The sequence below is a fragment of the Vicugna pacos genome, chromosome 5, assembly GCF_048564905.1.
Source record: "Vicugna pacos chromosome 5, VicPac4, whole genome shotgun sequence".
Lineage (NCBI taxonomy): Eukaryota > Metazoa > Chordata > Mammalia > Artiodactyla > Camelidae > Vicugna > Vicugna pacos.
The window spans coordinates 41,723,414-41,739,290 of record NC_132991.1 but is presented as its reverse complement, the minus strand read 5'-3'; the positions used below and the strand labels follow the sequence as shown (position 1 = coordinate 41,739,290).

Here is a 15,877-nt window from a genome sequence, read left to right as displayed (position 1 = left end):
GTTAAAAATCCAGGCTGAAGTCTGTGTTAAGTTACAGTAGTTCTTATCATCTTAGGTATTTTTTGTTTTACTGTCCTTACTGTTCACCTGTCTTCATGCTCCATTTGGAGACGGTAACATGGTCCGTTACCGAAGACCGGTGGCTGCTCCTGTTGGTGCTGCTCTCCTGCGAGCCAGCTGGCCTCTTGTTCTGCAGCACCAGTACTGAGGCTGCTGGATTCAGTGTATCAGTCAGGCTTCAGCCAGAGAAACAGAACCACTAGGGGTATAGAAAGAGATCTGTGTCTGAGAATTGGCTTTCAGAATGACGGGGGAGGGTAGGCCGTCAGGAAGGGCAGGCCCGAACTCTAGGGCACGGCCAACACTACTGTCCACAGGTGGAATTCCTTCTTCAGAGAAGCCTTATTAGCTCAGCTGTTAAGGCTTTTCAGCTGATTGAATGAGCCCCACCCCCTTCCCGATCACAAGGGTAATTTCCCTTATTCAAAGTCAGTTATGGACTCTTAACTGTATCTACTCTGCTTTCACAGTAATGGTAAGTAGTTAGTGTTTGACTGAATAACTGTGGACAGGAGCATCGCCAAGTGGACACCTCAGCCCGACCATCGCAGTGTATCTCTGTTGCTCGTCGGAACTCTCCTGATTCCAGTGGTCCTTCCTGCTGCCGGCCTGGAGCTGCGTGCCGTTGGCTCTGTGCTCTTCATTCTCCTTCCCACCCCTCCTTCCCCTGCAGTTATGTTAACCCGGTAACTTAGTGCTGTAGCCAGAGCATCTTCCACTCTGCTCCACTGCCGAACATTTATTTTCTCTCTTTTTTTCCCCCGTGGCTTTACATGACGTGTATTTTCTCATCTGTGTTATTTGTCTTACCAGGACAGAACGTTCCCATTGTTTTCTTTATTAGCTGAAGTCACAGATCAGCTTGGCACCCATTCCAGCAGGAGCTTTCGTGCTCAGAGACAATAGCTGCAAAATTGGATGGTGCTTTCTTGGCTTCTGGCTGCCGTCACTGTTCTTTGTCAGCTGAACTTGGGGAAATGCCATATTGGAGGTTTGATAGGACGAAAACAGAGAAAGAAATCTAATTACTTCTTGTTTTGTGCTGCTTCTTCAGAATACCTCCCTTCCAGCTTCCAGAATATTCTTTTTCAAGGCATTGCCCTTTCATGTTGGATTTCCAAAGTTACAAAATTCCATTATCACCATCTGAAGAGCAACATTTATCGAATTTGATTCTTTTCACGTTAGAAAATGTTAAAGCACTATAAGGAAGTTGCTACAAGTGTGTCCTTCACTGAACAAGCCCAGTGTTTTGAATTGTTATTATTGAATCATAAGAGTCTTTGTTTCTCTAGAATTTTTTCTAATTGCCTACAGGACATTTTAATAGTCTCATTCCTTTATTCTGTCCTTTTACATTTTAGAAAAGGGGAATGTCAGATTTTAGCAGAACTAGATAAGCACTGAATTCCAAGAGGTCAAAAAAAAAAGTTAATGCAAATCACTGGCAAAAAAGTCCCAGATTTAGCTGTAGCCACTTATCTATAATTGATAGGAATGGACTTTTTTCTTCTTGGTGTTTTAATGAATAATAACATGGTCAGACAGAAAAAAATTAAGTATAAATTAAAATCAGAGTGCTCAGATGCCCTGAAAGTCCCCAGTCAGAAAACACTGACCAAGAAGCAAAGCCTCTTATCTGTCATGAGAAGGGGTATCAAATATGACTTACTAATTTTTAAAGAATTACTAACTATACAAAAATGGGAATTAAATCCAGTAAATAACCTCATCATCATCCTTATGCTGATTATCTGTTCCTGTGCATCAGATCACTCTAAATTTAGCAGCTTCAGAAAATAACAGCCACTTTATTAAGCTTCTGTGGGTCAGGGATTCGGGAGAGCCTTGGCAGGCTGGCTTCTGGTCTCATGCAGCTGCAGTCAGATGGCCAGACCCCCTCTCCGTGAGGTCTAGTCTGCAGCACGGAGGCTTCAGGGCGGTGGGACTGCTGACATCATGGCCGGAGGCATCCACTGCTCATATTTCAGTGAGCAAGGTGGAAACTACATCACCTTTTCTGACCTGGCCCCGGAGCCACCCCGCTTGGTTCTGTTGGCTCCAGGCAAGACACAGACCCATCCAGATTTAAGGAGAGGACGCTGGACTCCATCTCTTGATAGTGGAGTGGCAAGATTCTGGAAGAACACGTGGGGCAGGAGGTATTGTTATGGGCATCTCTGGAAAAAACAGTCTGCTATGGTCTGCCCCCGGTCACAGTAATTCACATCTCTCCTACGTGCGAAATACACTCCTGTGCTTCCAAGACCCTCCAGAAGGCTCAGCCCATTAGGGCTTCAGGCTCAGACTTGAAGTCCAGGGTCTTGCCATCTCATTATCTGCCTGACACACACCCAAACACAGCAGGAGGACAGGCTTCTTAAAGGTCTGCCCCAAAGTGGGAAATCGAGGGGGCACCTGGGTCCACGGCAGCTGTGGCATTTGGCCAGGTTCCTGTTGCCCGTTCCTGTTCTGCTCTTCTCCGTGGCTCTCGGTTCCACTCTCTGGGCTGTTCTGCTTTTTAAGTGATCCTTCCTTTTCCATAAGAAAGAGCCAGTGTTTGCTGCTGGTTAGTCCTGCCTATAAGAGTTTGGGGATCTGAAAGCTCTTTTCATTTTGCGCTGTTTTGGTCGGCAGTAATTCCGTAGTACAAATATCTGCAAAAACTTTGTGGGTTTTCCTTGAATCTTGCTGGGTTCATGCCATTAAATAAGAGCTATGACCTCAAGGTGCTTTGTCTACCTTGGGCTCCCAGTGACACTGGTAAGAGACAGCACCCTTAAAATTCTCAGAAACCTTAATATTTAATGCAGAGTTTCTGCCAAATATGCTTTTAAGATCCTTAGAAGGCCTTAGATCTGTTTCAACACGTCTAGGAGGCAACACCTTAGATCTTTCTGAAGTCTTGAAGTGTCTCACAGCCACGCCCTGGTCTTGATCTTTGCTCTGAAGCCATGGCTAGGTTTGAGAATTGTTTGACATCTGGAGAGGCTGGACGTGAGGAACAGCTTTGTATTTAACACTGGGTTCTTCAGCTTCTCTCTCTCTCTCCTCACTTTTTACCACAGGCAGTGAGCAGAACGCAGGTGTCACTTTGAGTATTCTGCCTGGAAATCTCTTTAGCTAGATCACTGAGTCCATTAAGCACAACTCTAGTCCCACTTTACCATAGATACCAGCATGGCCAGACTCCGTCATTGCACAGCGGGTTCCTCTTGTACTCCAGCCTCCAGCAACATTCTCCTCACTTTCCTCTAGCCCTCACCGACAACCTTCTTTTTTTTTTTTAATTGAAGTATAATTGATTTACAATGTTGTGTCAGTTTCTGGTGTACAGCATAGTGATTCAGTCATACGTACATACATATTCTTTTTCATTATAGGTTATTGCAAGTTATTGAATATAGTTCCCTGTGTTAGGCCATAGGATCTTGTTTGTCTGTTATATATAGTAGTTTGTATCTGCCAATCCCAAACTCTGAATTTATCCCTCTTGTCACCCCGTTCCCCTTTGGTAACCTTAAGTTTGTTTTCTACGTCTATCTTGTTTCTGCTTTGTAAATAAGTTCATTTATGTGACTTCTTTAGATTCCACATAGAAATGATATCATATTTGTCTTTATCCATCTGGCTTTCTTCAGTTACCATGATCATCTCTGGGTCCATCCATATTGCTGCAAATGGCATTAGTCACTGACAGCCTTCTTAAAACAGCAGCCCTTTCCCGATCATCATTATCTTGCGTGTCAGGAATTCTGAAGGGCTTGTTCTGTTCTGACTCGGGGTCAGAGTGGAACTGAGGCACTTGTGCTTAGGGCCCCGAGCCACTAAGGAGGCCAGTCTGACTGCCTCGGGGCTCCTGTGGTTGTTGTTGCTGTAAGCCACACAGTTTGGGCCTGATGAGTGACCTGTCAGTAGTAACTGGAACAGTTAACCTTACTGTTTTCTTCTTGGCCTTAGTCATCTTCAAGTCCCAGTACGCCGCCTGCTTTGCTTTCAGGAGCCCACATGTGGTCATTCCCTTACCCCTGTGGCCATTGAAGCCTCTGTGCTTTTCCCCAATCCGGATTCTCAGCCCTCTGTGAGTTGGACTACAACAGAGGTGCAAACTCACAGGCCACGTTTGTCCCACAGACACATCCTTCTTTAGGCTGTGCAGAAGAATTTTATTTTAACTTGATATACACTTGTTAACATTTAGGAAAAGAATCAGGAGCATTCACAGAAAAATCCAAGCTATGCAGCTCCCTGGCAGAAGCAGAAGATCTGGCAGCCCTGGGCTGTGTTTCTGCTGTGGCTATCAGCTCACACTGGGTGCTCCCTCTAGGTGGGACAGGACCTGCTGTCCAGACCACCCATGTCCCCACTGGGTCTGCTTTCCATTTCCTGCCGGGCTCCTACAGGCCTTTGAATTGGCAATTCTTATTGTACAAGTTCTCCCCACAGCTTTTCTGGCCTTATGCTCGGCTACTTCCCTAAACCCAACCCCTAGACCAGCCCCAGTACCTTGTGACCCAGCCGTGTTACATGAGTCAGCAGAACGCGGTGAGTTCTTGCCTTCCCACTGGGTGGAGTAACTTCACTCCTTCTGCCTGGCGAGCTGGACAGCTGGTCGGTCCTCCTCTCTTCAGGGATCTCACGGCTTTCATATCTTTGTTACAGCATTCATAGTGTATTGAAATTATTCGCTTAACTGTCTGTCCATCTCTCTGGATTGTGAACTACCCCAAGGTGTAGCCTTTTGTTATATTCGTCATTTGTCAAGAACTTGTCACCAAGGTAGGTATTAAATAAGACTTTGTTGACAGAATGAATAAATGAGTGATTCTTTAAACAGACCAAGGCTAACTCTGCCCTGAAGGAGTGTTCAGTTCAGCGTGTCATCTGTTAAATGTAACACAGAGTAGAATGATATGAAGGAGCAGGTGAAATGCCAGGTGGTAGACTCGGCAGAAGCTTCTAGGACTAGAAGTAAAGAGATAAGTAGAGAATGTGAAAGGGCAGGTCTGGCCAAGATACAGGTGCAGTCCACATGTAAAAAGTTAGAGTTGTGAAAGCACGTAACTTGTACACAACTGGATGGTGTGTTTCTGATGGCATATGGCGGGACGTAAGTCTTGAAAAGGTAATTTGGAGTGAGGGAATGGAGAACCTGGAATATTAAGGAATCTGAGCTCGTTCTGTAGGCAGCAGTGAACTCTTGTCGGCTTTTTGGGGAAAGTGCTGACCTGTGACTAGCGGCAATATGAAAGATCAAATAGGCAAGAGTTTAGAGGCCAGAAGATTGATCAGCAGTTTGTTTTAATGGGAGAGACGAGATCAGCGTTGAAGGGGACCTGATCTAGCGCAATGCCAGCTGAGGAGGTAAAATTGGCAGAATATAGTGTTTGATAGATTTGGGTTGTGAGAAAGATGAAGTGTATTAATGATAATAGCACCTGTCACGTCTTGAGTGTTGATTTGTGTTCCAGGCATCATGTTAGGAGCTTTATATGACTGTGCCCTTTGTCCAAAATGACAAAAGTTGGGAGCTTTAGAGGTTTTTTTTTTAAAACCCAAAATGGAATTTTGCTTTAAATGTTTTGTAATTGAGATAATTTATAAGAAATATGCCTTGTTAAGCCAACGTCCAGTGAATGCTTCATGCAGAAAATATATGTATGAATATACATGCATGCACATACACACACATACATACACATGCATAGTAGAAATAATGCATTTATATATTTCTGTTGCTTTTGGGATTAGAAGGTACAAACAGAAATGTCAGCTACGCTAGTCATTCTCCGTCTTTAATATTTTTCATTTCCCAGATATTCTGTCAAATAATCAAAGTTCCTAATTGTTACAAACAAAATGAATAACTTTCAATGATGCTTACATTTACCATTGACGTACTGTTGTATTATTATTTACAGAAAGTTTGAGGACCTAATTTCGTGCTTTAACTGGAAGGATCTGTATTTCCATTTTGCAGAAAAATTATCTGGTGTAAAATTTTTGATGGTGTTTATATATAAAATTTATCATGCATTCCTAATTATGAAAGAAACTTGAAAATAATGTGATACTTTATTATTCCAAATCTAAAGGTTAGGAAAAAATGTTTTCTGGTCACTTTGAACACACAAACACTTAGGGACAGAGATGAAATAAAACATCTACTCATATTAATTTGTTAGTATAGTTACATATAACTAAGTTAAATGAGTTATTATATGAAACATTTTTATTTAGAAATACACCATTTGTCTTCCTTTCTTACTTTGTATCAAGCAATATTATTTAAGCTCTGACTTAACAGTATTGGCCACAACCGTCATAAAGCCAATTTTTACATCGTCTAATGGTTTTTCAGACGACCCTCTTCCCTCTTTCATCTACATTAAAAGATTATCTAGCCTTGTTCTCCTCATGATGCTTTCATAAAAAATGTTATCACAAGCCATATGTATTAGTTTGATTAATATTAAGATATTTTTCTCCCCACTCCCCTTGATTATATTGGTGTTTGGTAGATAAAAATCAATTTGTGTGTTGCTTTTAAAGGTAAAATTTGAGAGGCTTGTACAATAAAATTAAGATATTTGCCATTGTATTTACTCCCAGGGACAACTACTAAATTGATGTTAAATGTTGTCAAATTTTTTAATGTTTCTGTAAGCTGAGTTTATGATCAGTGATGTGCTTATAAACACTGAGAACTTCCACTTTGTCAGCAAGGGGGAGTACAAATGCCAATTTAATTTATGCTTTTTTTTTTCCAATTTCTGTTGTGTAAACACTCCTACTCTGGCCAATTTAAGTGACCAGTGTGACGGCAGCTGTCTTGTAAACTTTCTGCAATATTAACAGTGGGTTCTTCCGAGCCAGCATGAGTCAGTACCCCCCACCCCCCAGGGGTGTTAACTAAGACACAAGACACTGCAGAAGTGTCAGTGAGCATGGGTGGGGCATTAACAAACAGGCTGACGGCGAGCTGTAAATTGATCAGATGTTTATATTCCAACCTAGCATGTGGAAAACAAGACTAAGAGGTCCAGGGTCACTGGCTTCACTGAGAATGGGGGCCCTGGAGCTGTGTGTTCACACCAGAAGATGGTGTCGAGTGGGCTAAGAGCAGTTGGGTTTGTGCTGAAGATAGAGAACAGCAGGAGACGGAGAAGGACAGGTGAGAAGAAAGGTTACAAACACAGGTTTGGAGAGCATGAACTAGAAGAATGGCTTCAGCTGTGTCTGCAGGCTGGCGTTATGGCAACGGGGAGGAGCATTGGATTTTACGACTGTGACATCATTAAATCTTGGGGAGAGAGCACGTAGTTTTGGTGGCCAAATGCGGAGAGATAACATTTTGTGTGAGGCTGAAGTTTCAGGATGGGCTGAGGGAGTGAGGGCAGCGATTAGAGAGGAACTTCGGAAAAATGTTGACAGTGAGAGGGAACAGTGTTGGGGTGGCTGCTTCAACTGAGCCTCCCTCCACTCCTGCTCTTTTTTGGGAGAAGTGCACGAGAAACTTAAACATCTTTATGATGGATGTAGGGGGGCCAAGGCCTGGTTATTTGTGTCTTGAAGGAATGAGTGAGTGAATAAACAAATGAGCTCGGTAGGAGGCGTTGGTCTTGACAAGGAAAAGGAATCCATTTTCCTTACACATGGAGGGGAAAGGAGCTAAGGGCGGGGGAGGGTATGAAGATATTTATCAGGAATAGAAGGCTTGGGATATAAATTGGATGGACCTGGTGCTCTCAGGGTCACAGGGGAAGCTATTGGGGTGGTTGGGGCCGGGTGAGACGGGCCCTCCTGTGAGCAGCAGTAGCAGCGGGTAGCCCTGGAGGCGGGGGTCAGACTAAGCACTGTCACTCCCAGCTGCACGAGCTTGAGCCAGTTGTTTAAATTCCCTGTGCCTCAGTTTTCTCTGAAAAATCGGGGGATAAAATGATTCTCAGCTCACAGGGCTCCTGTGAAAGTTGCATTAGTTAATAGGTTTCTAGCTGTTCAAGTGTAGTAACACTATGGTTAGTAGGAACGGACTGAGGAGGGGACTAGACTCACAGGAGTGAACATTCTTATCCAGCCCAGTGCTTCATCTGAGTGAGGATGTGAATCACCTGGGGATCTTGCTAAAAGGAAGATTCTGATCCAGTGGGTCTAGGGTGGAACCCTAAATTCAGTATTTTTAGCAAGCTCTGAGTGGTCCTGTTGCTGCTCATTTGGGGACCACACTGAGCTGTTGCAGCACTGATGCCCCCACTGGGAGAGGCCATTGGCTCTGGAGTGGAGAATGGATGTTTGGGCCGAGCCCACAGCTTCCCTCCAGGTGTGGGTTGGACAGGAGCGGGCCCAGGGGCGTGGGGTGCTAATTAGTGCAGCTTCAAGCGCGTCAGCTGTGGGCTCCAGGCCTCGCATGATGCAGGTGAAGCCAGGAGGGGCTGATGGAAGAGGCAGGCGCAGACCGAGGGCCCGAGAGTACCGTGAGGCCAGGCAGTCGGTGTGGGACGGAGGTGCTGGAGAGCTGGGGGTGATGTCCAAGTATCAGCTATGGGGATGGTAACATACCGCTGAAAACTTCGTGAGTCTAATTTTATTTTTAGATTTTTGATGATTTAGAAGGCTTTTTGTTTGCTTGGCCGGGCCTCAAGGACGTTATAAGCAGCAATTGATTAGAAACATTCTTTACACTTCTGGCTGGTAGAATGCACGGTAAGGGAAAAGTTCCTGGGTGTTGCTCTCTGCTGTGTCCAGGATGTCCTTGGTGGGCAGACGTGAGAAGGGTGGGCTCCCCGGGTCACTAGGGTTCAGGCTGCAGTCAGGCACGCCATTCTTCCCACGAACAGAGGTGCAGGGGAGTACAAGTCTCCTGGGGACTGGAAAAGCATTCCGGGGAGATCCCCAAGTCCCACTCCAGGGAGAAGCTAACATGGCAGTGGAAGGAGCAGGTGGGCGCCTTGGAAGGAGGGGGCGTGCAGGCCCAAGACAGATTCTGCTCAGTTGTGGTCAGTATTTCTTTGAGTCACATTGATCTTTGTCCAGGAGTGTGGAGAGAAAGATGCTTCATTCCTAACTCACTTGACACCGACCGTGTGTGGAAGGATCTCTTGCTGGCTCTCTTGTTTTCTCTTGTGCATGTCCTTCCTGGTCTGGTGTCTGGGGCCAGGGGGCAGCCTGAGATACTGCATGGGGATCCTGGGCCCTGGTATCTGTAGAGAGTTCCTGTTGGGAGGGGCACCAGCGGGGGGGATGAGTCAGGCTGCTGCCAGGACCGGGTCCTCTGTTGCTGCCGTTCCCTGTCCCTGGCTGCTCTGCTGGCCTGGCCCTGCCTCTGACACCTGAGCCTGTGGCCCCAAGGACTGGCTGGTGAACCATGCCATTCCCTCTGTCTGCCTGGTGGAGCCTGGCTTCTTTTGGTGGGAATCAGAACTTCAGTTTATTTCTTGAGTAGATTCCCGTAAAAATGCCATTTTGAGAAAGAAAAAGATAATATTACTTTCCTTTTCAGAGACGTGGTATAAATAGAACTGCTCTGTTGACTCTTATTCCTAGTTTTGGGAATAATTGTTATCGCAGGTAAAACTGCCTAGCCTCCCTATGGCCAGCTCTGACCTGAGGAACTTCTGGGTTTATGAAAACCTCTAGTTATCACTTAAATTGAGCTTATTTCTCTGAGCATCATTGGGTTATTTTTTTAAACCCCCAACAGCAAACAAATTTCATCTTGCCACCTCTTGGCTTTACTGAGTGAACCATTTTTAATAGACTAAGAGCAAAGTAACGGAGGGTGAGGAAGCTCTGTTCTCCTGTGTAGGGGGCGGGGGAGGAGGGACGTTTTACACATCTCTTTTTTTGAAGTGTCCATTTTCTAGAGTATTTTTCAGTTCCTAAATAAGAACCCCATATGTTTATAAACTATGTGAAACTTAGTTGCCTTGGCACTAAGAGATGAAAATTTCCTGTCATCCCTACAAACTCCCTGCAAGGGTGTAACTTTGTACAATTGCTTCTTGGCCTCTTCCCCAGAGGTCAGCGTCACTAAATACACCGTGAGACCTGGGTTTCAAACTATGCTGCGAGCTTTTCCTTTCCAGTAAATGAAGAGAACATTCTTAAGGAATAAATTTGTATTCTTATTCTTGCTATGCTTATACCAACATTTTATGCTATGTAGATTTTTGAACATTCTTTGTCCTAATTTCTACATTTATTTGTTTAACCAGTGTTTATTACATAAAGGTCCATTTCACCATTCCCTTCAGTTGTCCAAGATTATATAATCCTAGACATTTTGCTTTATCTTCCAGCCAAGTAAAAGGAAGAGGAGGGAGACAATCCGGGTTTTAAAATAAAAAATAGAGAAGATGATGCCATTTTTATGGCCTGTAGTTGGGTCCTGCTTGTAGAAACAAAACTGACAAGACCTTGTAAACATAGAGCAAGAGGAAAAAGCATGTACTTTATTTTAGGGTGTGAAGATGTGCTGACTATTTTCAGAAAGAGAGATTTCCCTACTGTGATCTTTTGGACGACTACTTGAATACTAACTCATCAACCATGCTTGTTTTTTTACAGTTTGAATAAAGGTGGAATTTTGTTCTGTTTATGATAATGAAATTTTACTCGTCTTCTTATTCCTTTGTTAAGAGCATGCTTTGTAGACGTGGCTTTAAATGCTTTCTCTTAATGTCGTTAACAAATTGTCCTCTGTTCCTATCATCATGGTTACTGTCACTAAGAAAATAATTAATTTATTGTATATGTCAACAGAAAATTTTCTCGTCCTTTATCCATTTCTTTGTAGCTTTAGAATGAGCCATCTGTTCTAAAAATCCTGAAGTGCATTTCAGCGTTTTTTCCTACAGTACTTTGCTAGCATCTATAAGCATCATTAAAATCACTATCATTAAGCAGGTCTCTCCAGTGACTCAAAATGCAGGTGGAAAAAAAATGTCTTTTACACCAAGCACAGAAGCGGTTTTACATAGCGCTGAGTGTTTCGAAGGTGAATTTGTTAAAAAGTGTTTTTTGAGGTGGAGAAAAAGCTTTTTTAAAAAAACAAAAAGCACGACCGTTTACAGATACGAACAAAAACGCTCTGCTTGTTTAACTTTACACGTGGGAGCTCAGGACCAAGTGGCCAGCTTCCTTCCACCAGTTCCACGTGGTAACGCCTTCCCGTCCGGCCCAGCCCCGAGCCCGCTGCTGATGGCTTCACGTTGAGCCCACACGTGTGAATGCTGACTTTACATCTGAATTCTGTGCTGGTTTCCTTGGGACTAACGAACTTCCCACGGTGTAACTGAGTCTTTTCTACTATGGAAAGCAGTCTTTACATCATAGCCTTTCAAAGTCTTCCCAGGGCATTTTTAGCTGCTTTTTCACAGTTACCATCCGGTGGCACAGAAGACTCATATTTGAATGACGGTCTGAAGGCTGTTGTTCTGGCCTTGATTCTGTCATTATGCCTGTGTGCTCTTGGGCCACCTTCCGGGCCTTTGTTTCCCCGTCTGTTTGACTTGACTGCCTCCAAGGTCCCTTTCTACTTGTGGTTTTTCTGAAGCAGTGGATCGCTGGCTGTTAGATTCACATCATGTCGGCTTGCTATGTTGCTTTAATCCATCATGTCTCGGTCTGTTTTTTAAGACAGATTCCTTTGGTCAGGCTCATTATTCTCAGTCATCTTATCCTTTTAAAAGTTTTACCTTTTCCACACAGTGACACTTGGAAAGCACACCCCATGGATTACATCTCTACCCTAGTTCAAAAAGTGTTTGAAATAATTGCAGAAGATTGTTACCATCTGGTTCAGTGAGCTGGTGTGGCTGCTGATGGTCTTGTGTTCCTAGCAATCTTGCGAAGTCTCAGAAGTGCCGTCAGGTGTGTTAAGAACAGTCTGGGGCTATTTTGTTTTGCTCAAGTAGGTTGAGCAGAGTCCTGGGAAAACAGGATGATGTAACATTCTGAAAAAGAGCGAGGTGGCAGGAGAAGGGTATTTGCTTCTCTGATTTAGGTTCTAGGTCACTGACGCCCTAGGCTGGTAGGCCAGGTTGGGCTGCCTGAGTCCCCTGCCTTCCCTCAGTCAGCAGTCTGTCATTTACATGCATTTCCTTAAGCAGTTGTGAAACCTGCTATGTGGCCTTTTATGTGTAGGGATTAACAAAGGGTGCACTGAAGCCAAGGTGAGAAGCGGGCTTGATCCTTCATGGCTGATGTGTATGGGGATCTTCTAAAATATTTTGTTCTATGTGCACATAGTAATGCATTTCGGGAACACGGTGTCTTTGGGAAGAGGGCACACGTGGGGATCCGGAGGCTGTGTAGTTTAGGGTATTCGCTGCAGGTTCTCCCTGAATTCTTAGCCACTCAGGTTATTTTCACAATAGGTTTATGCTGTGAAACCCAAGTAGCAGCACCTGCGAACACTTCACGTTCGACCGGTGAAGAATTGGGTGGGTTTGTTTTGATTCAGGTAAGAAGAGTTCCGGGGTCAAGTGGTCACCTTCATAAAACCGAAGACGGTGACTGGGAGTGGAGTGACGACGAGATGGATGAAAAAAGTGAAGAAGGGAAGGCAGCTGTTTCTCAAGAAAAGGTAAATGACATTGATGATTTGCCAACCTGTGTACGTTTTGTTTTTGTGGTTTCCTGGGGGTGTATATTAATGGATATGTAATTGTTTTACAGTCACGAAGAGTGAAAGAAGAAAATCCAGAGGTGAGTGGTGGTCATTTATTTATTTGCTACCCTCTCCCATCTCCCCCCTGCCAGTATCAGAGTCTGATTCATTTGGTGGAGAACTTGTGAAATTTTGCTCTTCTCATTGTATAGGAAAAAGAGGCACTTAGATTTTGCAGGTCCTGATACTGTCTGTGTTACTTTGGGGCTGTGTAAATTGGGGCAAAGTACTTGACTCTCTGAGCCTCAGTTTCCTCCTCTGTCAAATGGGGATGGTCACAATAATTATAAAGTTGCTGTGAGGATTGGTGAAATCATACACATAAAACATTCAGTGGGGTTCTTAGCACAAACTAGTTATTCATTTAATCTTAACTTTCAGTATTAGTATCATTTAGAAAACATAGTAGGTGTATAAGAGAAATTCCTTCTGGATTTTTAGTGGACAATCAAGCAAGATATTCAAGTGGTTAGAAATTCTAGGTTGAATCTGTTGGTCCTGATTTTTAAATCTCCTGGGTAACTTGGTAGACAAGGGACCCTCTTTCATCAGCTTCCCTTTGAGAACTGGTCATCTTTTGATTAACTTTACTTCCTCCACTGGTTAATTATCCTAATGACTAATGATGACTGTAGTTCAAAGTACTTGCTAATTTTAGAGGAAATTTGAGCATATTTAAATAGCTCCAAATATTTTACAAACCTAGTAACTAATGTATACCTTGATGAGTTCTCATTAGGAAAACAGAAGGCTTTGGGCTGCAAATGATATCCATCCCAGTTTTTTTTTTTTTTTAATTAGCAGACATTTCCTTTTAATGAAATGGAGTAAGTCTTATCATTCTGCTTTCAGTGGCAGCAGCCAGCCGGGCCATCTATGAAGTGAGCATCAGAGCTAGAAGCCACTTCTCCCCTGTCATTTCTCCCCTCCCTCTGGTCCCTCTTCATCCTCATGCCTCACTGCCAGGCCTTGCCTAGGGGTTTTTCAGTCTGCCTGCCTCCATTGGTAACTCTGCTTCAGATCCTGTTTCCTCCTATATTTATCATATGAATTAATCTTTCCATTTTGTAAATAAAATATAAGCTTTGGTCAAGAAAGTTGCAAGGGTGGTGAGCTCCACAGTGGGGCACATTGGCGACACACACATCCTGCTGGGTTTTAAGAATGATCTTAGCCTGTTCATCATGAACTCTGCCCTCCTGCCCACTTTCCTGTTTTACCTGGAGTGAAGTGCAGCCAGGGTTTTTCATCCATCTCTGAGTGTCTCCAACTAAAAAAAGCATCAGTTCTTCTTAGAAATAGAACAAAATGACATGAGTCAGCATCATTGACTCAAAAACATTCATTGATTCACTGCAGGACATCTTCATTGGATATTTACTGGAATCCTGTCTTCCTAGTACAGACAGATGGGTATAGGTCATTCCTCGTGAGGATTTGTTAAGTTTATTTTGAGAATATCTTACAGTGTGTTCATCGAAATTGCTCTGATAACTGCTGTGATATCTGGATAACAGCAGTATCTTTCTGGCAAACCAATTTTCTTCAGAGACAGGGAAGAGAGTAGGGTGTAGCGTGCTGTCTGTGGGTCACATCACACATCCTTATTGACCTTTTGAGTGGGAGTTGAAAGTCTTAGGCACGTCACAGTATCTAGACTTACTTGATTTCTCAGTGGCGTATATCTGTTCCAATACTGGTTTATAATGAAGGAAGCACATAGGCTGGCTTCTTATTTCTTGAACAGAAACATGAGTCTGAATGCAAACACTCCTACCAAACTCTAGGAATCACTAGCCCCACCTACCATGACACAGCTTCCTAGGCCAGGGTTTTTTGTTGTTGTTGTGTGTTTTGTCTGTGTGTGTGTTGCACATCTGGCATTTCAGTGTCCTGAGCTGTGTCTGGAGTCCCTATAGTAATGGTTCCTGTGTCCTTTCAGCTTCTAATTAAAGTAGCCCCTTGATCTGCCAACAACACCGAATCACTTTTTGTAAGCAAAGCAAAAATTATTTTTATCTAGTTTAAAGGGAATTTAAATTGTTAAATGTGCAAATATGTATATACCTACTATGTACACTGCTTTAGTAGGTGTTGGGGATAGATCGGTGAGAAAAACTGAAATTCCTGTCTTTGTGGAGCTTCCATTCCAATGGGGGTAGATAAACAATATCCAGTAGCCTTCATAAGTGAGTTAAGTGGTTTGCTACAGTGGAATAGGAGTGATGGAAAATAACAGAGTAGGGTGGAGGGTGAGGTAGCATGGTCGGGTTTGTAATTTTGAATGGGTTGGTCTGGATAGACCTTATTGAGAGAGACATATAGTAAAGACTTGTAAAAGGCATAGGGGGATTAAACAGGAATAACTCTAAAGAACCACTTTTATCCTGCTACCCCCTTTACCCCTGTGACTGTCTCTTCTTTCCAGAGGTTATCAGTTTGCAGTGTTTTCTTTCAGACCTTTTCCTGCTCATAAACACAGAAATATGTACACAGGGAAACCTAGCCTGTCACTTTAAAAACATGAATGGGGTTATGAAGACAATAAAGATTATTTTGCATCTTGCCTTCTATCTTGGAAGTCTTTCCACATGAGTTGCTGTAGATCTCCCTCTTCGTTTTTAACTCCTGAGTAGTATATGTATCCAAATGGATTACCCTTTTCCTTCTTGGTGAGACTTTGGGTTGCTATTATAAGCTACTCCATTAGCGTTTTTGTGTATTCATGTTGAGGAGCACATATGCAAGCTAAGCAGAGGTGCGCAGAATCGTGATTGAATAGTTTGACAGAATCTGATGCTTTTGAATGTTTATAGCTGCTTTCAAGAGATCATTAAATATCTTAACCATGTTTTTGGTCAAGTACACCTCAGTAAAGCTGGGGAAAAAAAGCTGTACTAACGTATACAGCCTCAGACAGTGTACCTTATACCTTTAAGCATCTTTGAGAGAAATTGCTTATCTGTACCAAATGACACATTGAAATGCCAGAATGTTGACATGTTAATAAGCTTTTCAATAATACTTGTCATTTAAATTGCAGTTTAGTTATTCACTTGACTCTAAGCCACTGGGAGACTGGGACAGTACTTTCTTTATGTTTTTGTTCCCTTAGTATCTAGTAGACACTCTGTATGTGTTTGTTGG

The 15,877-nt window shown here is 43.3% G+C and overlaps 1 protein-coding gene across 2 annotated transcripts in view; it reads left to right on the top strand.

The window, feature by feature from the left end:
* STK39 (serine/threonine kinase 39) overlaps positions 1–15,877 on the top strand; it is a 254,238-nt gene that overhangs the window by 139,679 nt on the left and 98,682 nt on the right. For both annotated transcript variants that reach the window (XM_072961102.1, XM_072961103.1), the window contains exons 11-12: positions 12,524–12,646; positions 12,739–12,768. In XM_072961102.1, coding sequence (XP_072817203.1) covers positions 12,524–12,646; positions 12,739–12,768 — 153 coding nt within the window. The remainder of the gene's footprint in view (positions 1–12,523; positions 12,647–12,738; positions 12,769–15,877) is intronic.